The sequence below is a fragment of the Lolium perenne genome, chromosome 7, assembly GCF_019359855.2.
Source record: "Lolium perenne isolate Kyuss_39 chromosome 7, Kyuss_2.0, whole genome shotgun sequence".
Lineage (NCBI taxonomy): Eukaryota > Viridiplantae > Streptophyta > Magnoliopsida > Poales > Poaceae > Lolium > Lolium perenne.
The window spans coordinates 20595014-20616915 of record NC_067250.2 but is presented as its reverse complement, the minus strand read 5'-3'; the positions used below and the strand labels follow the sequence as shown (position 1 = coordinate 20616915).

Genomic DNA, 21902 nt, shown 5'->3' with positions numbered 1-21902 from the left:
AACATGCAAAATAGATGAAATAACATAAGTATCACTTCTAAATATGAAATATATCAATGAATAACAATAAATTATGATATAAAATAGTGATGCAAAATGGACGTATCACCCCCCTCCTTGGCCGCGCTGGCACATGGGGAGCAGCCTGGTCAGCCCCAGGCATTCCCAGGTTGCTTTTCGAAAAATAAGACCAACGGTATAATTTTTGTAAATTTTCGAAAACTTTGAAAAATGCACATTTTTGGGTGTTGAAATTATTATTACAGGGCAGAGAAAGATTTTCAAACCTCTAAACAACTAAAGCACCTTGCAAAACAAGTGGTACTACAGCAAGTAAAACAAGTGGAGGAAGAAAGAAATGTTGTTTAGCTCTTCCATGCATATAAAATGTACTTGTTAACAAGGTTGATCAAGTCTTGCCACCAAATAAATTTTACATGACATAAGAAGAAATAAACCTCAAATCAATCATGTTACCTTGTATTGAATTGATATGGATCCAATCATAATATTTTGATATCCTTCTTTAGGCTCATATATAGTACAATCAATAACTCCCACTTTGATAGTTCTCACATTAGAAATTGTATTAACTCCACATACTTTATCAATCCTCTTGGGAAAATAAACAGTATGCTCCTTGTCATCAACATTGAAAGTAACCTTTCCTTTATTGCAATCAATAACAGCCCCCGCAGTGTTAAGAAAAGGTCTTCCAAGAATAATAGACATATTATCATCTTCAGGCATTTCCAACACAACAAAATCAGTTAATATTAAGCAATTATTACTAACTTGAACAGGAACATCCTCACATAAACCAACAGGAATAGCAGTAGATTTATCAGCCATTTGCAAAGATATATCAGTTGGTATCAACTTATCTAAATAAAGTCTCTTGTAAAGGGAAAAAGGCATAACACTAACTCCTGCTCCCAAATCACATAGAGCAGTTCTAACATAATTATTCTTGATGGAACAAGGGATAGTCGGTATACCTGGGTCTCCCAGCTTCTTTGGAACTTTGCCATTGAAAGAATAATTAGCAAGCATAGTGGAAATCTCCTCATTAGGAATTTTCCTTTTGTTAGAGACAATATCTTTCATATACTTTGAATAAGGAGGCAATTTAATAGCATCAGTCAAAGGGATTTGCAGAAACAAAGGTTTCATCCAATCACAAAATTTATTATAGTGTTCTTCTTCTTTTGATTTTAGTTTCTTAGAATGAAAAGGCATTTGCTTTTGAACCCAAGGTTCTCTTTCATTACCATGTTTCTTAGCAATGAAATCTTCTTTAGTATACTTTTTATTTTTAGCATGCTTTTCAGGTTCATCTTCAACCTCTTCTTTATCAGAAGCATCATTCTTATCATTATCTTTATCATGTTCATTACCACTTTCAGTTTCAGCATCAGAAATAGAAATACTATTAGGATCATTAACGGGCTCAGAGGATTCTACAACAGCTTTATGTTTCTTCTTCTTTTTCTTAGAAGGGGCACTAATTTCAGTTCGTTGAGAGTCTTGTTCAACTCTTTTGGGATGCCCTTTAGGATATAGATGATCCTGAATAGAAACACCGCCCCTAGTTGTTACTTCATAAGCATGTTTTTCTTTAGAACTATTTTTTAACAAGTTATTTTGCACTTTAGTGAGTTGATCAATTTGAGTTTGAACCATATGAAAATGTTTAACAAGCATCTTAACATCATTGGAGGTTCTCTCCACAATATCATGCAATTTACTAATAGCGTGAGAATTTTCCATTAAATGATTCTCTACTCTCATATTAAAATTATCTTGCTTAACAATATAATTATCAAACTCATCTAAACATTGATCAGGTGGTTTTGAATACGGAATATCTTCCCTACTAAAGCGTTGAAGAGAATGTACCTCAATCATGGATGAAGGGGGAGTTATCTTACATAAATCTTCTATGGGAGGTAAATTCTTCACATCTTCAGATTTAATACCTTTCTCCTTAAGAGATTTCTTGGCTTCCCTCATATCTTCATCATTTAATTTAATCATACCCCTCTTCTTCAATATTGGCGTTGGGATTGGTTCAGGTGTAGTCCAATCATCATGATTTCGTCCTATTCTAGCCAATAATTCTTGACTTAAATGCGGAGTTCTTTTCCTGAAAACACAACCAGCACAACTATCCAGGTATGCCCTAGACTCAATGGTTAGTCCACTATAAAATATATCAAGTAAATCATGCTTTTCCAGATCATGTCCAGGTCGAGCTCTGATAAGAGAGCAAAACCTTGCCCAAGCTTCAGGCAATTTCTCTCCATCTTCCTGGTCAAAACTATAAATTTTCTGCAAAGCAATATGTTGAGCACTAGCAGGAAAGTATTTCCGAAAGAAAACATCAAGCAAACCACTTGGACTATCAATAGAATCAGGCGGCAAACTATTATACCAAGTTTTAGCATCATCCTTTAATGAGAAAGGAAAAATTTTAGCAACAAAATAAGTACGCTTCTTGATATCATCAGAAAACAAGCTACTCAAAGTAGAAAGCTCATTCATGTGTTCTACAACACTTTCTTTTTCAGTACCACAAAAAGGTGTTTTCTCAACAATAGATATATGAGATAAATCAAGAGAAAAATCATAATCTTTATCCTTAATGTTTATAGGAGATGTGGCAAATTTAGGATCAGGAGACAGTTTATATCTAACAGTATGTTGTGCAAGAAGCTTTTTAATATTACTTGTACCAGTAGTAGCATTGCATTTATCAATAAAATCATCGTCAAGTTCCACATAATATTCATCAGGATCATCACTAGAGTATTCAACAGACTCAGGTGAATTAACAGGTGTAACAGTATTTTCATTAGGAATTTCAGCATTTTCAATTTGTCTGGACCTAGCAATTGTAGCATCTAGAAAAGGTCCTAACGAACCACCATCATCAAGCACAGTAGAAGCATCATTAAAATTATAAGAAGAATTTTCAGATTTAGCAGAATTACCAGCATGTGAAGCTTGTGGTGGTGAAACAAGTTGACTTATCACAGATGGTGAATCAAGAGCAGCAGAGGTACTCAGAGTTGTACATTTTCTTGTAGTGGATGGTAATATGGCGACTTTAGTATCGCGAGGTTTACCCATTATGGAGAATTTGCAGCGAACAATATCAATCCAAGTGAACTTGCAAATAAAGCTATGCTCCCCGGCAACGGCACCAGAAAATAGTCTTGATGACCCACAAGTATAGGGGATCGCAACAGTCTTCGAGGGAAGTAAAACCCAATTTATTGATTCGACACAAGGGGAGCCAAAGAATATTTGTAAGCCTTAACAGCGGAGTTGTCAATTCAGCTGCACCTGGAAACAGACTTGCTCGCAAGAGTTTATCAGTAGCAACAGTTTTATAGTAGTAGTAGTGAAATATCAGCAGCAGTGTAACAAAGACAACAGTAGTGATTATAGTAAACAACAGGATTAAAATACTGTAGGCACAGGGATGGATGAACGGGCGCTGCATGGATAAGAGAACTCATGTTACAATCAAGGCAGGACATTTGCAGATAGTAATAAAACAATATCCAAGTACTAAACAACCATAGGCATGTGTTCCGTATATAGTCGTACGTGCTCGCAATGAGAAACTTGCACAACATCTTTTGTCCTACCAGCCGGTGGCAGTCGGGCCTCTAGGAAAACTACTAGTAATTAAGGTACTCCTTTTAATAGAGCACCGGAGCAAAGCATTAACACTCCATGAACACATGTGATCCTCATATCACCGCCTTCCCCTCCGGTTGTCCCAATTTCTGTCACTTTGGGGCCTCGGGTTCCGGACAGCAATATGTGTATACAACTTGCAGGTAAGATCATAAAGCAATGAATATTATCATGAATTGATAACATGTTCAGATCTGAGATCATGGCACTCGGGCCCTAGTGACAAGCATTAAGCATAACAAGTTGCAACAATATCATAAACGTACCAACTACGGATACTAGGCACTATGCCCTAACAATCTTATGCTATTACATAACCAATCTCATCCAATTCCTACCATCCCCTTCAGCCTACAGCGGGGGAATTACTCACACATGGATGGGGGAAGCATGGCTGGTTGATGGAGAGGCGTTGGTGGTGATGATGGCGATGATCTCCTCCAATTCCCCGTTCCGGCGGAGTGCCAGAACGGAGTTTCTGGTCCCGAGACGGAGTTTCGCGATGGCGGCGGAGTTCTGGATGTCTTCTGGCAATTTCGTCTAACCCCCGTGCGTTTTTAGGTCGAAAGCCTTAAGTAGTCGAAAGAGGGGCGTCGGAGGCTGGCCGAGGCGCCGCCACCATAGGACGGCGTGGCCCAGGGGCCCACCGCGCTGCCTTGTGGGGTGGGCGCCTCGTGGCCCCCCTCCATCTCGTCTTCTGGCTCCGTCAATCTTCTATGAAAATAGGCCCATTGCGATTATTTCCGGGGATTTTCCTGAAAGTTGAGTTTCTGCACAAAAATAGGACACCAGGGCAATTCTGCTGAAAACATCGTTAGTCCATGTTAGTTGTATCCAAAATACACAAATTAGAGGCAAAACAATAGCAAAAGTGTTCGGGAAAGTAGATACGTTTTGGACGTATCAACGCCCACTATGCCTGCGCATCCGTTCGTCCCCGTCAGCGTGGAGCGTCAATCAAGGAATCGTCTCTTCATCATCACCGTCCACCGCATCGCCGTTGTTCCATGACGCCCAAGGTAACCCACCCCACCTATCCTGCTTCTCGGTGAGCGGCCACAATGACGACCCACTCGGTGGGTTCAACCCCAACACCTTCGCCGCCCCAAACACCTTCACCGCTGGCGACCTGGACATGCTGGTTGGATCGCCTGAGCTCCAGCGCACCCTCTTCAGCGGAGGAGGTGGCGTCGGCAAGATGGGTGTTGGTCATGGAGAGGTAGGACATCAAGCTCGACCTGATCAAGGCCAACATCGTCGTCAATAAGAGGAAGGAGGACCTGATGATCTTGCTAGTCGACACCAGTGGAACGGACGACAACGTCGAGGCGTGGTGCGCCGAGCAGCGCGCCACGATCTTAGCTGAGAGTCGAGCTGCACCCGCGCCCCAACCTAGCACCGCAACTCATGTGACAGCTACTACTCCACCGGCCACCGATGCGTCCCCATCTACCGCCACACCGCCATCGCCGACCGCTAAACCACCGACGCCGACCATCATCCCCTATTCCCAGGTGGAGGAAATCACTCGGTGATTCCCGCGACTATGTAATGCCGGCCGGCCTGCGTGCCTTTTTTTGTTACACTAGACATTGATATTATGCGATTTGCGACGATGTGTTCGTCGAGACTTGCGATTTGCGACGATGTGTTTGTTAAGACATTGATCGTTTTGTGGGCGCGAACACTCTTTGATGGGCGATTCATTCCTATGTTTTTTAGTTTGAAAGTTGGGGTTGGGCGTTTGGGGATGCGGCTGAGCGCCGGTGCCCCCCTATTTAGGCGTTACCCGCCGGCACCCCCCATATGCTCAGGCGCCGGACGCCGTATGAGGGTCACGAGTGGAGATTCTCTTAGTCTCACATTGGAAGTTGGGAGGAAGTTAGACCATCTTATAAAGTGGGTTGTTCCACCACTAGTAAGTGCATGAGATGAGGAGCGGGACATGCGTTTCTCCTCACTCGCTCGTCTCGACTCGACTCGACACGTTGTGTCGCTTCGTGCCCGTGTTGAGTGGATTGAGCCTCAAATGAGACTTTTTGTTGTTGTTGTTGTTGTTGTTGTTGTTGTTGTTAAGGAAAACGTAGTCTTAGACATAAGCGTCATAGTTAGTCGTTTTGGTTCTCTTCCGGATCGTGGGCTATATGTAACCGAGTCCAAAGATGCGACCCGGGCGTGGCCTACGTTGCATGGATTTTCGTGAGCCTATATAAACTCTTGCTCGACTACCGCCGAAACTTCTGATACACGAGTTAGGATTTTGCCAACCATCGTAGCCTACTCCATCCTACTTGAAGAGCAGGTCTCCGGAACCACTCGTCTTTGTGATCCTTTACAAAAGAAGCCAAATTAGGTTTTTAGGAATAGCTTTGCACGACTTCTCAAGCTCTTCATCACGGATTGTCTACCGTACAAGTTGAGCGGTGTCGCGTATCGCCATCTCTATCATCGTCTACTTTGAACCCTCTTCACCAACATTGTCGTCAACAATATCACTGCTACACTGGCATCTACTTCATCTTCAACCGCTCGGCATGTGCGACATAATTCGATTTGTTTAGCATAGTTGTTGTACTATATGCACTTTTATTATTCATGTGTTGCTTACTATATCAAGTATGTTCTAGTTTCACATGTTAAGGTGTATTCATATTTATATTCTGGAATTAATCAATTTATTTGAGAAGTCCTAGCTTCTGGAGGTCAGGGATCTTGATTTCTGGCCAGCACGCAGATCGCGATCCGTGTGTTCTATCCGAGAGTGTGCGACTGCGGACAGACTTGCACGAGACATTTTGATTAGTCTACAGTCGCATGTCCCTTAAAAATCATTTGAAAAAAGGTCCAAAATTTATATTACAAAGGGTAATGAAAATTGGAGCACTCACCATAACTGTAGTTGCCGCGGTGAGAATTACTCAAAAATTAGTATTGCCACAAACTTGGAAGACTTCATCCCATCATGGTCTCATGTCCACCACCAACTTCGTATCAAAAATAATGTAACAATTGTGGATTCACCAAACTAAGGACAGTTCGTGCGCGAGATCGAGCCATGACATTGTCGCAACTAGAAACAACAGCATGCCAAATGTTTCTCTCTTCCTCTCACTCTTGGCAATTTTCTTCCCTAAGAAAAAAATAAACCCACCAAACCCGGTGAATACGGAAGATGAGCAGACCGGCGACAACAATGGGGATCTAGGCTTCTGACTATACATGGGAGGAGAACACCATGGGAAACAACAACGAAAAGAAAAACCAGCAACCAATCAACTAATCCATCTACACTCACCACCAAGCAGCGCACTTAGTTAGATTAGTTGTGTTGCTATGCACCGATTTCTTATCTGATTAGGACGAAATCGCACCGATTTCTTATCTGATTAGGACGAAATCTGAACGCACCCAACTTGCTACTCAAATCCTCTTTGCAGAAGTAAAATGTTGTTTGATCATAATTTATCAGCCAAGTTGCACCATCACTGTTATTGAACAGGAATCATATTCTTTAATGAGCCTTAGCCAAAGCCACATGTGAAAATAATAATATAAATAGGTTATTTGTTTGGTTATTTGGTTATATAATATCACGAGACTAAGTGAAAATAGGGTAAATATGCAGACATTCTTACAAACAATATACAAAAAGCCTATAACAAAGAAAACATTAGTTACTTTTGCTTAATTTTATCAGCTAGCCAAGCAGTCACGTTCGCTGTTGTTGAATGGGAACAATTCTCACCACGAGTATTTTTTATTTATTTCGAGGGAACCTTGAGTATTCTCGCGATCTTCATTGAGCACATCGATACTACAATTTGTTAGATCAACCGAGTTGCTATGCCCAGTTGCTTATCTGTTTCAGACGAAATATGAGCTCATTCGGCTTGCTTCTCAAATCATCTTTGCATAAATAACATTTTTTCGAGCATAATTTATTAGTCATGTTGCATGTTCACTGTTGTTGAATAGGAACCATCTTTCGTAATGAGCCTTAGCCCACGCCACATGTTGAAATCATAATAGAAATAGGTTACTTGAGTCAGTGAGATTTAGCTAATGGCTTAAGCCTCAAAATATTGCTTCTTCAATGGCTTGGGGAAGATATAGGAAACTTACTTCCCGATTCCAACATGTGAGTGCTTAATGTCACAATGGGCTACATACTCACGAATAAAGTGATCACAGATCTTAATATGCTTCCTCTTGCTATTTGCACATGGTTGCTAGCGGTCTTGTTGGTAGAAATCTCATTGACACATTGACACATGGAATCACTTTGTCATAAGTGACAACGTGATTCATCATATTTTGCCTCATCTGTATCAATTTGAGCCAAACAAAACTTATTACCGCGATGTACTCGGCCTCATGGTGGAGACTGACACACAATTTTGCTCCTTTCAAGACCAGCGACCTTCCCGGGAATTGGCATGCACCGGATATAGACTTGCGACCCACCTTATATCCGACCAATCAAAATCTGAGTACTCATTAGCTTCAAGCTTAAACTCATGGGTAACCATAGATCAAAGGTTGCGCTACAAAGCAAATGTTTGAGAACTCCCATAATCGCCACTAAGTGGACCTTCTAAAGAACTTATTGAGATCTTGCATACATACCCAAATACCCAATATAATATGTGCTTTAGATGCACAAAGCTAAAGTAGAGATCCAATCATAAAACAATATATCTTTTGATCCATGGTTTACCATTGTGATCGAGATCAAGTTGGTAATTGGGTAGCATAGAAGTCTTTGCCGCATTAACAACCGCCATACTTAATCTCTTGAGCATGTCTTCCGTGTATTTAGCTTGATTGTTTGAAAGTTACTCCTCTCATCAATTGCTCGATTTCAAAGGCAAATGACCCAGCTCTCCAATCATAGATATCTCGAACACGGTAGTAATTAGATAAAATAATTCTTCACTAAAATATTATTGTCCCTACAAAAAAATCTTCGATATGTTTTAACTTTTTAACACAACATCGTGCTTTAAAGCAAAGTACATCATTTGTGCATAGTCCGATTGAATTCAAGTTGACCCAATCCAAAGGCATAAACAACTACCATTGGCGAATGATGCTTCTTCAAATCTCGCAATGGTGGAGTCTCAGCGTCTCTTCGAATGTGTGCCTAGGCAGCGTTGGAGTTTGGTGGCGGTCGCTAGTTTTGGGGAATGCAAGGAAGGTTAGGGATGATTATGTATTTTTTCTGTCTTTTAGAGTTTTATCTGCAAAGCTTTAGAAAACTCTCATTATCTGTCTTTCAGTTTTCAAGTTTATTGGCTCATGTAACTTAATTTTTCTACCAATAAAATATACGATGGCTCAAAAAAGAACCATATAAATAGTTTTCATACCTGCATACCACTACCGCAGTACGGTTCCAACGGCTCAGAGCATCCCCACTCGTTTGGGCTCCCCACGCCCAAATCCGGCGAAATTTTCGTCCGGACTGGAGGAAGATTTGGCGTGGGGAGGCCCATTTTCCCAGCCGCGAGCCCAGGATGGATGCAACGTAATACGACGAATTCAGACAAAATAGGCGAATTCGTTCAAACATAAGCGAAATTTAATGATATTTAACATATAGAGGCGAGTTCGTACATAAATAGGCCGAATTCGTACATATATTTGAATTCGGCGATTGGCAAACTAATACTAAAACTAAAAGCGGCCTCCTACATGCCGAAATGGCGGTAGAAGGTCGTGTAGTCGCCGCCGTCGTCGTCGTCGCTGGAGCCGGCGTCGTCCTGGGGCGGCGGCGCCTCGTACCAGCGGCTCGTGCCCTGGCCAGCGTCGCCGGCGCGTGGAGGCGACGGCCGGTAGATGTCGTCGTCGCTGCTCTCCTCGAGCTTGATCACCTCCCTGGGCGCGGCGTTCCGCGAGGACGGCGGTGCGGCGGCGCGGCGGCGAGTTGTCGCGCGGCGGCCAGATCCAACATCCGCCGCTCGCTCCTCCTCCTGGCGCTCCCGGTCGCGCACAGACCACTCCAGCGCGGCGTCGATGGGGAGGGTGTTGTCGGCGGGCACCAGGTCCTTCAGCGACCTGGCGATCGCCTCCGCCACCGCGGCGTCCGCCGCACGCGTCGCCTCCTCCTCGGCGAGCTGGTTGGCGGCGGCCGCGGCGGCCTGATTCTTCGCCGTCTTCCTCTTCCGCCGCGTTGCGGCGAGGAGGGCTGGTCGCGGATGACGAGCGCGACGCTGCTGCGCCCTGCGGTCGGCGGTGGAGACGCCGGCTCCTTCTTCACGGTGGCCGGAGACGGCCACTCCTTCTTGACGGTGGCCGGCGTCGACCCGCCGGACCTAGACGCCGATCTCGATCCCGACGACGAAGAGGACGGCGCCATCCTCCTCGGTATCCAGGAACTACCGTGCCGGCGCGACACGGTAGCCGCCACCGGCGGCGGCATCCCCGAGACGAGGAGTTCCCGTCCTCGATGTGCGCGAGCACATTCTCGAGGGTGCGGTTGGGCGCGCTCCACCATCGGCGGCGGCCGGCGGCGTTGTTCCTTGCCGGAGGAGGAGGAGGGCCGTCGTAAGCGGCGAGTTCACGTTCGTACCTTCGCCGGAAGAACGCGATCCACGCTTCGTGGTTGTCGGGGAAGAAGCGCGGATCCGCGCGCTGCTCGTCATCGAGAGTGGCGAGCACCTCCTCGATCGCCGTTTCGAGTGCGCCGCCACCCGTTGGCGGCGGCGGGATCGGCACGCCGCCTGCGCTCAGCCTCCAGCCTCCCGGCGCGCGGAAGTCCGGCGGCGCAGGGTAGCCCGCCGCGTGCAGGAGTCGCCCCTCCCATTGGTGGAGAGAGCGGCGGCCGAAGCCGTTGTTGGTCGCACCGTCGTTCGCCATTGCTGGTTCCTTCGAGTTCGGGGATGATTTGGGGGAAGACGAGCGAGGAGGTGAATGCGGGGCAGCCGGGGTAGTTCGGCGATAAATAGCGGTAGGCGCGCATGAAACCGAGGCGACGGCATTAACTCGCCGCGTGGAAGCTACGCATCCGGCGAATGCTGACCGGCGGCAGGCTTTTACAGCGCGCGGAAGACGATGCGATGAGGACGACGATCGGTGTCTCTCGCCGACAAGTTGGGGCCACCAGACGCGCGGGAACGTTTCGCGCGCTTTCGTTTCGTCCGGAGTCCCCGAGCGCTCCCCGGGGGGGCCGGGAATGGCGTGGGCTCGCCGGATGGATGAAGGGCCAAATCCGGACGAAAACGAGGAACCGGGGGCGCGACTGGACCGAATTACGCCGTCCGGATGGAAAAAACGCTCGCCGGGAGCCTCGACGGGGGCACGAGTGGAGATGCTCTCACCAGGCCCGCGCGCCTCGACCTGGCGCCAACGTCCGTCCAAAAGTCAAAAGTTTCCGCTCGAAATTTTGAAGCCGCGCGCCATCCTCTAAATTCCCACCCCTACTTAATCGATCCACCGTCGCCCCCAAATCCTCACACCGCCGTTCCGATCTCCCAGGAAGACTCCACAGCCCGCCCACGCCACCCGTCCCCAGCTCCGACCACCTTCCCAATGGCCCGCACGAAGCAGACGGCGCGCAAGTCCACGGGCGGAAGCAGCTCGCCACCAAGGCCGCGCGGAAGTCCGGCCCGGCCACCGGCGGCGTGAAGAAGCCCCACCGCTTCCGCCCCGGCACCGTCGCGCTGCGCGAGATCCGCAAGTACCAGAAGACACGGAGCTGCTCATCCGCAAGCTCCCTTTCCAGCGCCTCGTGCGGGAGATCGCGCAGGACTTCAAGACGGATCTCCGGTTCCAGAGCTCCGCCGTCTCCGCGCTGCAAGAGGCCGCCGAGGCCTACCTCGTCGGGCTCTTTGAGGACACCAACCTGTGCGCCATCCACGCCAAGCGCGTCACCATCATGCCCAAGGACATCCAGCTTGCTCGCCGCATCCGTGGAGAGCGCGCCTAGGCTCTGCTTCCTGCCCTCATGGTTCCTTGCTGATTGATTGTTCCATCCTGTTCTGTTCTACCTGCGTTCGTGTTCTTATTAAGCTCGTGTCGATGCTATGGCCGTGTGTTACTGGCTACTTGTTTGAAGATTGCAATGGAAATGGTATATTTTATCTTCATTTCTGAATTCAGTTTGATCTCGCAAATTAATTATATGTCATTGGATGTTATTATGCCTGCTGAATGATCCCTTCATAGTAATGATTCTTGGGCATCAGAAGTTTACAATCGACACCACAAACTAATATTTTCTTTCTGAAGTTTTGGGTGATATTGGCCGAATCTAGGAAGTGCGCATCATGTACTGATCATGTATATTAGGATTCAGGACACACTTTTCCCTACATAATTCTACACAGCTGTTAACTGATAGCACGGATACTTTTCTCCTAGCACCACCGTCTCTGGCTCTCTGCCTAAACTTGTTGTGATCACTGATCAGCCAGCCTATGGGGCTACGGCTGGCAAAGTTCAACTGCCTTCGTGTGCTACTTGGGTTCGTGTTCTAGGGGTCATTTGTTCCATCCTGTTATGTTCTACCTGCGTTCGTGTTCTTATAAGGCTCTAGTCGATGCTATGGCCGTGTGTTGAGTACTTGTTTGAAAATTGCAATGGAAGTGATATATTTTATCCTCAATTCCGAATTTGCAAATAAATTGTCTTTGACTGTGAATGTTATGCTTGGTGAATGATCCCTTCACAGTAATGATTCTTGTGCATCAGAAATTTGCAACCGACGATTGTTGCAACAAACTAAATTTTTCTTTTGATTTTGGCCGCCTGGATACTTCCAATCTGACAAGTGCACATCATGTATTGATCCTGTGTATCAGGATTCAGGACACACTTAAAGGTTATTATATTCCCTGCATAATTCTACACAGCTGCTAACTGATAGCACTCATACTTTTTTTCTAGCACCACCGTCTGCCTAAACTTGTTGTGATCAGCCAGACTATGAGGCTATGGCTGGCAAAGTTTAACAAGTTCAGATTGCGGATATGAGTAGGAGCCACTCATCACTGCAGACGCCATGATATTGTTTGCAGCTTCTGTGGCATGGATCCCATCCCAGCTCACGTAGTTCTGCGGGTCTCGGCATGCCGTCGCACTTGTAGGTTGGCCGTTAACAAGCTTGCTGTTACCACAATAGAGATAAGGGTTAAAATTGTAAGCTCCGTCACCGTATCCGCAGCATGCCTTTGTTGCGTACTTCAGCCCTGAATATCATCATCATCATCACCAAACGAGTTTCAGAACTTAGAACACTTGCAGTGTCAAGTATGGCTGTGAACCATATGGCTAGCATACTGATGAATTATATTACTCCGTACAATACAGATTTGAGGGAGCTTACCATGAGCTTCTGGATGCTGGAACAGCTCGAGCATGATGGAATATTTGTCTACGTATACGATTGAAGCATCCTGCAACGTCTTCCTATCCTTGGCCAAGCTGTTGCTGAGGAGTTCGTTGTAGTAGACAACTGCGCTATTGTAAGTTTTCATACAACCATACTCATCAAGATCATTGCCATTATGAGGAAGCTCTACGAGGAAGGCTGGGTAGCATCCAATTGGAGCCATGTTAAACACCATGAATTTGCGTGCCCCGATTCTGTATAAGTCCTACAACAGTTAAGTAGATGCCATACATGAACTACTCATGGAGTTCACCAAATTCTGCAATTCTTGTGATCATTTCAAGCTACACTGGCCACCATATCTAGTACACAAAATTACCTGTATTGTCCCCGAGATCTGGCTGACAACTGAAGGAAGAGTTTGCTTGACATATTCAATTCCCTTGGATGCTAGGTTGGAGGTGAAATCATTCTGGCCAATCTCTATCGTGTACAGAGAATTCCTGAAAACATCTGGCGAGGGAAGCTGTCCTGCAAACCAAGCGAGCATATAATCCACCTCTGCTTAATTTGAGCAACAATATCACAAAATTCAGAACATGGTCACATTATTTGCTCAAGATTCGCAATATTTCAAGTGTACCACTACTGCCACCGGAGACGATCACTCTGTGGCTGAATTCCTTCATCTGCCGGAGCTGGATGGCGAGTGAGAAGGGGCTGATCCCGGTGACGAAGACCGACGTGTTGGGCAGCAGCGCCGTCGAGGCCAACGTGGCGAAGTTGGCGCCATGCCGGAAATCGGAGCCGACGGACTGCAGGTAGGGGCTCAGCAACGGCAGCCCGATGGCCTGAGCTGATAAAACCACACATCATACACACACCAGCTTCTCGTCAGAATCAATCAATCCACAGGCTCGATCATGCGGCAATTAATGGCGGGTATGTACCTATGAAGTCGATGACGAGTCGGCCGTCGGAGGCGCGACCGGTGGGCCTGCCGAAATAGGTGACGCCGAACGGTGGCGGCTGCGCCGGGAAGGCGGCCCAGAAGCCGCCGGTGTCGGAGTTTGAGTCGCCGAAGTTGAACACGGCCGGGAACTTGCACCGCCTCTCGCTGGCCGCGGCGCCGAGGCATAAGCAGCAGCACGCCAGGGCAGCCGTCGGCAGGAGCAGCTGCCACGAGGACGCGATCCTCATCACCGAGCGAGAGAGAAAAATCACGGGCGAGCTCACTCTGGGCTTAGATTACAACAGTGGTGTGCGTAGAGCCGTAGAACTAAGAGGGCGCGGCGTGACATGCTTATACAGCAGTGGCTCTGGCTGGATATTCGGTTGCATTTTCATTTTGTTTCTTCTTCTTTTGGACTGTGACGACAGTTGAGCTGGATCGAGATTGGAATGCACATAGTTGGATTGCCCTGACAGACAGGCTGTTTCTCGAAAAGGGAAATGACATGCATGCTTTGCAGATTATAGCAGGGTGAGAACGCAATTTTGGTTTTTGTCCCAATTATATGGTTAGCACAGAAGATTATTAAGAATTATTATTATCTCTAGGCTTGATACGAAAGCTTTAGAGCATCTCGAGCGAGCCAAAACAACGTCCAACAAACACGCCAGACACAGTCACACAGCGCATGGTCTGCGCTGGTGCGGCTTATCGCTTTTGGGATGAACATCCCCGTCTCCCACATAGCGTTATAGAAAACCCTAAATTCAACTTAGTTTTTTTTTTCAAAGTTGAATGAAATTTAACTTAAACTTAACTTAAACTAAAACCCCATTATTCTTCCTTTACCGCGTTGCACATGGTCCCCGCCTCGTTGAACTCGCCGAAATCAAAGTCGTCGTCCGAACGGAGGCTAGGCGGCACCGGTTCAGCAGTGCGGCAAGCAGAGTGCGCCGTTTGCGGTCAAACATGGAATACGTGGTAATCAGGTGGCAATTCTTTGTAGTAGGTGAGGTGGTGTAGGCTGGTGTGAGAGGGAACGTGAAACGGTGACCGATATTTAATAGCCGGAGAAGAGGCATAAAACAGAGGCAGGAAGCATGGGAGAAAGGGCGGGAAAGTGCGGCTGTGACACGTGGGAACCATCGCCGCCATCAATAATAGCTAACCGCCTATGGGGGTTTTGTGTATGATAGGCGTGGCCCGTCACCCGCCATGTTTTCCACGACTCGTGTCCAGCGCATCCACCACACGTCCAGTGGGTTGGGGGTGTCCTGGGGACGCCAGAACAGGCTATTGGACCACGCTAGGCATAAAACCTATTTGGCGCACATGGTTGAACGCGATTTTATGTCTGGCGCACGTTTCTTTTGAACGCGATACTCTCGTCTCTTAGTTGATGTAGAATGATCCTAGCCACAGCTGCAAGGCCCCTCCACCGCCGATTCGCCCCCACCGGCTTCATCCTGGTGGCAGCACCTCCGGTCCTGAAGGGGCGGGGATCTCTGGTCGTCCCTTGTGGTGGCGGAGTTAGGGCTTCAAGCTGGCGGCCCTGACTCTTCAAGGCGCGTGACGACTGCTTGGAACGCTTGGTGGCTAGGCCCGTAGGCTGCACACGATGTCGCCCAGTGGCAACGGTGGGGCTGAGAATCGTCGAACCGGTCGGGATTGTCTGACCCTCGTCTTCTGCCATGGTTGGAGCCTCGCCAAGGGCCTACGCGATGCGGTTGCACAGTGCAGCGTCGCTAACCAGTGTCTACAAGTATGGATCAAAGGCGAGCATCGTGTGGGCGGATAGCTTCGGCCTATTAATAATGTAGGGTTGGACCTAGAGATCTTCCGCCAAGTCATCTTTTTGCCGGATGTCGACCACTTCGATCTAGCCACCGACGAGTTTTGGTCTTCCCGTTGGAGATTTATACAGATCGGAAAGGCTCCAGTCACGCGCGCCCATGTTATCAGCCAACATGTCTTCCAGAGGACATGGCATGTCTTCCTGATACGTCTCCAACGTATCTATAATTTCTTATGTTCCATGCTAGTTTTATGACAATACCTACATGTTTTATTCACACTTTATAATATTTTTATGCATTTTCTGGGACTAACCTATTAAAAAGGTGACACAGTGCAAGTTCCTGTTTTCTGCTGTTTTAGATTTCAGAAAAGTTGTTTTACAAATATTCTCGGAATTGGACGAAACAAAAGCCCACGGCCCTATTTTCCACGAAGTATTCTAGAAGACCGAAGAGGAGTCGAGGAAGGCCAGCAGGGGGCCCTCCCCATATGGCGGCACGGGGGGCCCCACTGCCGCGCCGTGACGTGGGGAGGGAGCCCCCTGGCTCCCCCGACGCTGCCCCTTCGCCTATTTATTCCTTCGTCCCTGAAAATCCTAGTACCGAGAGCCAAAATACCAGAACAGTTCCAGAGACGCCGCCGCCGTCAACCCTAACTCGGGGGGTTCAGAAGATCTCCTCCGGCACCCTGCCGGAGAGGGGAATCATCACCGGAGGGCTCTACATCACCATGCCCGCCTCCGGACTGATGCGTGAGTAGTTCATCCTTGGACTACGGGTCCATAGCAGTAGCTAGATGGTTGTCTTCTCCTATTGTGCCATCATGTTTAGATCTTGTGAGCTGTCTATTGATGCGCGTGGTTGACGTATTGTCTTTCCGTTCGACACGCGTCCGTTGGGAACCCCAAGAGGAAGGTGTGATGCGTACAACGGCAAGTTTCCCTCAGTAAGAAACCAAGGTTTATCGAACCAGTAGGAGTCAAGAAGCACGTGAAGGTTGATGGCGGCGAGATGTAGTGCGGCGCAACACCAGGGATTCCGGCGCCAACGTGGAACCTGCACAACACAACCAAAGTACTTTGCCCCAACGAAACAGCGAGGTTGTCAATCTCACCGGCTTGCTGCAACAAAGGATTAGATGTATAGTGTGGATGATGATTGTTTGCAGAAAACAGTGGAACAATTGCAGTAGATTGTATTTCAGTATAGAGAATTGGACCGGGGTCCACAGTTCACTAGAGGTGTCTCTCCCATAAGATAAATAGCATGTTGGGTGAACAAATTACAGTTGGGCAATTGATAAATAGAGAGGGCATGACCATGCACATACATATTATGATGACTATAGTGAGATTTAATTGGGCATTACGACAAAGTACATAGACCGCTATCCAGCATGCATCTATGCCTAAAAAGTCCACCTTCAGGTTATCATCCGAACCCCTTCCAGTATTAAGTTGCTAACAACAGACAATTGCATTAAGTATTGCGCGTAATGTAATCAATAACTACATCCTCGGACATAGCACCAATGTTTTATCCCTAGTGGCAACAGCACATCCATAACCTTAGAGGTTTCATTACTCCCTGCATTCACGGAGACATGAACCCACTATCGAGCATAAATACCCCCTCTTGGAGTTACTAGCAAAAACTTGGCCAGAGCCTCTACTAATAACGGAGAGCATGCAAGATCATAAACAACACATAGACATAAATTGATAATCAACATAACATAGTATTCTCTATTCATCGGATCCCAACAAACACAACATATAGCATTACAGATAGATGATCTTGATCATGTTCGGCAGCTCACAAGACCCGACAATTAAGCACAATGAGGAGAAGACAACCATCTAGCTACTGCTATGGACCCATAGTCCAGGGGTAGACTACTCACACATCACTCCGGAGGCGACCATGGCGGCGTAGAGTCCTCCGGGAGATGATTCCCCTCTCCGGCAGGGTGCCGGAGGCGATCTCTTGAATCCCCCGAGATGGGATTGGCGGCGGCGGCGTCTCTGGAAGGTTTTCCGTATCGTGGCTCTCGGTCCTGGGGGTTTCGCGACGAAGGCTATTTGTAGGCGGAAGGGCAGGTCAGGGGGCGTCACGAGGGGCCCAGGAGAGAGGTCGGCGCGGCCAAGACCTTGGCCGCGCCGCCCTACCTCCTGGCTGCCTCGTGGCCCCACTTCGTTGACTCTTCGGTCTTCTGGAAGCTTCGTGTGAAAATAGGCCCCTGGGCGTTGATTTCGTCCAATTCCGAGAATATTTCCTTACTAGGATTTCTGAAACCAAAAACAGCAGAAACAAGAATCGGCTCTTCGGCATCTCGTTAATAGGTTAGTTCCAGAAAATGCACAAATATGACATAAAGTGTGCATAAAACATGTAGATATCATCAATAATGTGACATGGAACATAAGAAATTATCGATACGTCGGAGACGTATCAGTATCCCCAAGCTTAGTTTCTGCTCGTCCCGAGCAGGTAAACGATAAACAAAGATAATTTCTGGAGTGGCATGCCATCATAACCTTGATCATTCTATTGTAAGCATATGTAATGAATGCAGCGATCAAAACAATGTAAATGACATGAGTAAACAAATGAATCATATAGCAAAGACTTTTCATGAATAGTACTTCAAGACAAGCATCAATAAGTCTTGCATAAGAGTTAACTCATAAAGCAATAATTCAAAGTAAAGGCATTGAAGCAACACAAAGGAAGATTAAGTTTCAGCGGTTGCTTTCAACTTGTAACATGTATATCTCATGGATATTGTCAATGTAAAGTAATATAACAAGTGCAATATGCAAGTATGTAGGAATCAATGCACAGTTCACACAAGTGTTTGCTTCTTGAGGTGGAGAGAGATAGGTGAACTGACTCAACAATAAAAGTAAAAGAAAGGTCCTTCAAAGAGGAAAGCATCGATTGCTATATTTGTGCTAGAGCTTTGATTTTGAAAACAAGAAACAATTTTGTCAACGGTAGTAATAAAGCATATGTGTTATGTAAATTATATCTTACAAGTTACAAGCCTCATGCATAGTATACTAATAGTGCCCGCACCTTGTCCTAATTAGCTTGGATTACCGGGATTATCGCAATGCACATGTTTTAACCAAGTGTCACAAAGGGGTACCTCTATGCCGCCTGTACAAAGGTCTAAGGAGAAAGCTCGCATCGGATTTCTCGCTATTGATTATTCTCAACTTAGACATCCATATCGGGACAACATAGACAACAGATAATGGACTCCTCTTTTATGCATAAGCATGTAGCAACAATTAATTTTCTCATATGAGATTGAGGATATATGTCCAAAACTGAAACTTCCACCATGGATCATGGCTTTAGTTAGCGGCCCAATGTTCTTCTCTAACAAAATGCATGCTCTAACCATAAAGTTGGTAAATCTCCCTTACTTCAGACAAGACGGACATGCATAGCAATTCACATGATATTCAACAAAGAGTAGTTGATGGCGTCCCCAGGAACATGGTTATCGCACAACAAGCAACTTAATAAGAGATAAAGTGCATAAGTACATATTCAATACCACGATAGTTTTTAGGCTATTTGTCCCATGAGCTATATATTGTAAAGGTAGAGGATTAGCAATTTAAAGGTAGCACTCAAGCAATTTACTTTGGAATGGCGGAGAAATACCATGTAGTAGGTAGGTATGGTGGACACAAATGGCATAGTGGTTGGCTCAAGTATTTTGGATGCATGAGAAGTATTCCCTCTCGATACAAGGTTTAGGCTAGCAAGGCTATTTGAAACAAACACAAGGATGAAACGGTGCAGCAAAACTCACATAAAAGACATATTGTAAACATTATAAGACTATACACCGTCTTCCTTGTTGTTCAAACTCAATACTAGAAATTATCTAGACCTTAGAGAGACCAAATATGCAAACCAAATTTTAGCATGCTCTATGTATTTCTTCATTAATAAGTGCAAATTATATGATGCAAGAGCTTAAACATGAGCACAACAATTGCCAAGTATCACATTATCCAAGACATTATAGCAATTACTACATGTAGCATTTTCCAATTCCAACCATATAACAATTTAACAAAGAAGAAACTTCGCCATGAATATTATGAGTAAAGCCTAAGGACATATTTGTCCATATGCAACAACGGAGCGTGTCTCTCTCCCACACAAAGAATGCTAGGATCCATTTTATTCAAACAAAACAAAAACAAAAACAAAAACAAACCGACGCTCCATGCAAAGCACATAAGATGTGACGGAATAAAAATATAGTTTCAGGGGAGGAACCTGATAATGTTGTCGATGAAGAAGGGGATGCCTTGGGCATCCCCAAGCTTAGACGCTTGAGTCTTCTTGATATATGCAGGGGTGAACCACCGGGGCATCCCCAAGCTTAGAGCTTTCACTCTCCTTGATCATGTTGTATCATCTCCCTCTCTTGATCCTTGAAAACTTCCTCCACACCAAACTCAAAACAACTCATTAGACGGTTAGTGCACAATCAAAATATACATGTTCAGAGGTGACATAATCATTCTTAACACTTCTGGACATTGCACAAAGCTACTGAAAGTCAATGGAATCGAAATATCCATCAAGCATATCAAAACAGGCAATGCGAAATATAAGGCAGAATCTGTCAAAACAGAACAGTTCGTAATGACGAATTTTATTGAGGCACCAGACTTGCTCAAATGAAAATGCTCAAATTTAACGAAAGTTGCGTAAATATCTGGGGATCACTCACGTAAATTGGCATAATTTTTTGAGTTACCTACAGAGAATTTGGCCCAAATTCGTGACAGCAAAGAAATCTGTTTCTGCGCAGTAATCCAAATCTAGTATGAACCTTACTATCAACGACTTTACTTGGCACAATAAAACACAAAACTAAGATAAGGAGAGGTTTCTACAGTAGTAAACAACTTCCAAGACTCAAATATAAAACAAAATTACTGTAGTAAAAACATGGGTTGTCTCCCATAAGCGCTTTTCTTGAACGCCTTTCAGCTAGGCGCAGAAAGTGTGTATCAAGTATTATCAAGAGACGAAGTGTCAACATCATAATTTGTTCTAATAATAGAATCATAAGGTAACTTTATTCTCTTTCTAGGAAAGTGTTCCATACCTTTCTTGAGAGGAAATTGATATTTAATATTACCTTCCTTCATATCAATGATAGCACCAACAGTTCGAAGAAAAGGTCTTCCCAAAATAATGGGACAAGATGCATTGCATTCAATATCCAAGACAACAAAATCAACGGGGACAAGGTTATTGTTAACGGTAATGCGAACATTATCAACTTTCCCCAAAGGTTTCTTTGTAGAATGATCAGCAAGATTAACATTCAAATAACAATTTTTCAATGGTGGCAAGTCAAGCATATTATAGATTTTCTTAGGCATAACAGAAATACTTGCACCAAGATCACATAAAGCATTACAATCAAAGTCATTGACCTTCATCTTAATGATGGGCTCCCAACCATCCTCTAGCTTCCTAGGAATAGAAGCTTCGCGTTCTAGTTTCTCTTCTCTAGCTTTTATGAGAGTATTTGTAATATGTTTCGTGAAAGCCAATTTATAGCATTAACATTAGGACTCTTAGCAAGTTTTTGTAAGAACTTTATAACTTCAGAGATATGGCAATCATCAAAATTCAAACCATTATAATCTAAAGCAATGGGATCATCATCCCCAATGTTGGAAAAAATTTCAGCAGTTTTATCACAGGCAGTTTCAGCAGTTTTAACAGTTTCAGGCAGTTTTTCGCGCTTTGCATTAGAAGTGGAAACATTGCTAACACCAATTCTTTTATTAGTAATAGTAGGAGGTGCAGCAACTTGTGGAGCATTAGCATTGCTAGTGGTGGTAATAGTCCAAACTTTAGCTATATTGTCTTCTTTTTCATTTTCTTCTCTTTCCCACCTAGCACGCAATTCGGCCATCAATCTTATATTCTCATTAATTCTAACTTGGATGGCATTTGCTGTAGTAACAATATTATTATTAAGATTTTCATTAGGAATAACTTTCGATTTCAAAAGATCAACATCAGCAGCAAGACTATCGACTTTAGAAGCAAGTATATCAAT

At 45.3% G+C, this 21902-nt stretch overlaps 1 protein-coding gene and 1 pseudogene across 1 annotated transcript; one reads left to right on the top strand and one right to left on the bottom strand.

The window, feature by feature from the left end:
- The first annotated feature begins 11162 nt into the window (after positions 1–11162).
- On the top strand, positions 11163–11795 carry LOC127313646 (histone H3.2-like; annotated as a pseudogene).
- A 726-nt stretch (positions 11796–12521) lies between these two features.
- Positions 12522–14343, bottom strand: LOC127313647 (GDSL esterase/lipase At4g01130). The gene is made up of 5 exons (XM_051344128.2): positions 13990–14343; positions 13683–13895; positions 13419–13570; positions 13034–13304; positions 12522–12896 (listed from the first exon to the last, which is right to left on the bottom strand). Exons 1-5 carry the CDS (start codon positions 14237–14239, stop codon positions 12640–12642), a joined length of 1143 nt encoding a protein of 380 aa, XP_051200088.1. The 5' UTR covers positions 14240–14343; the 3' UTR covers positions 12522–12639.
- Positions 14344–21902: the final 7559 nt, after the last annotated feature.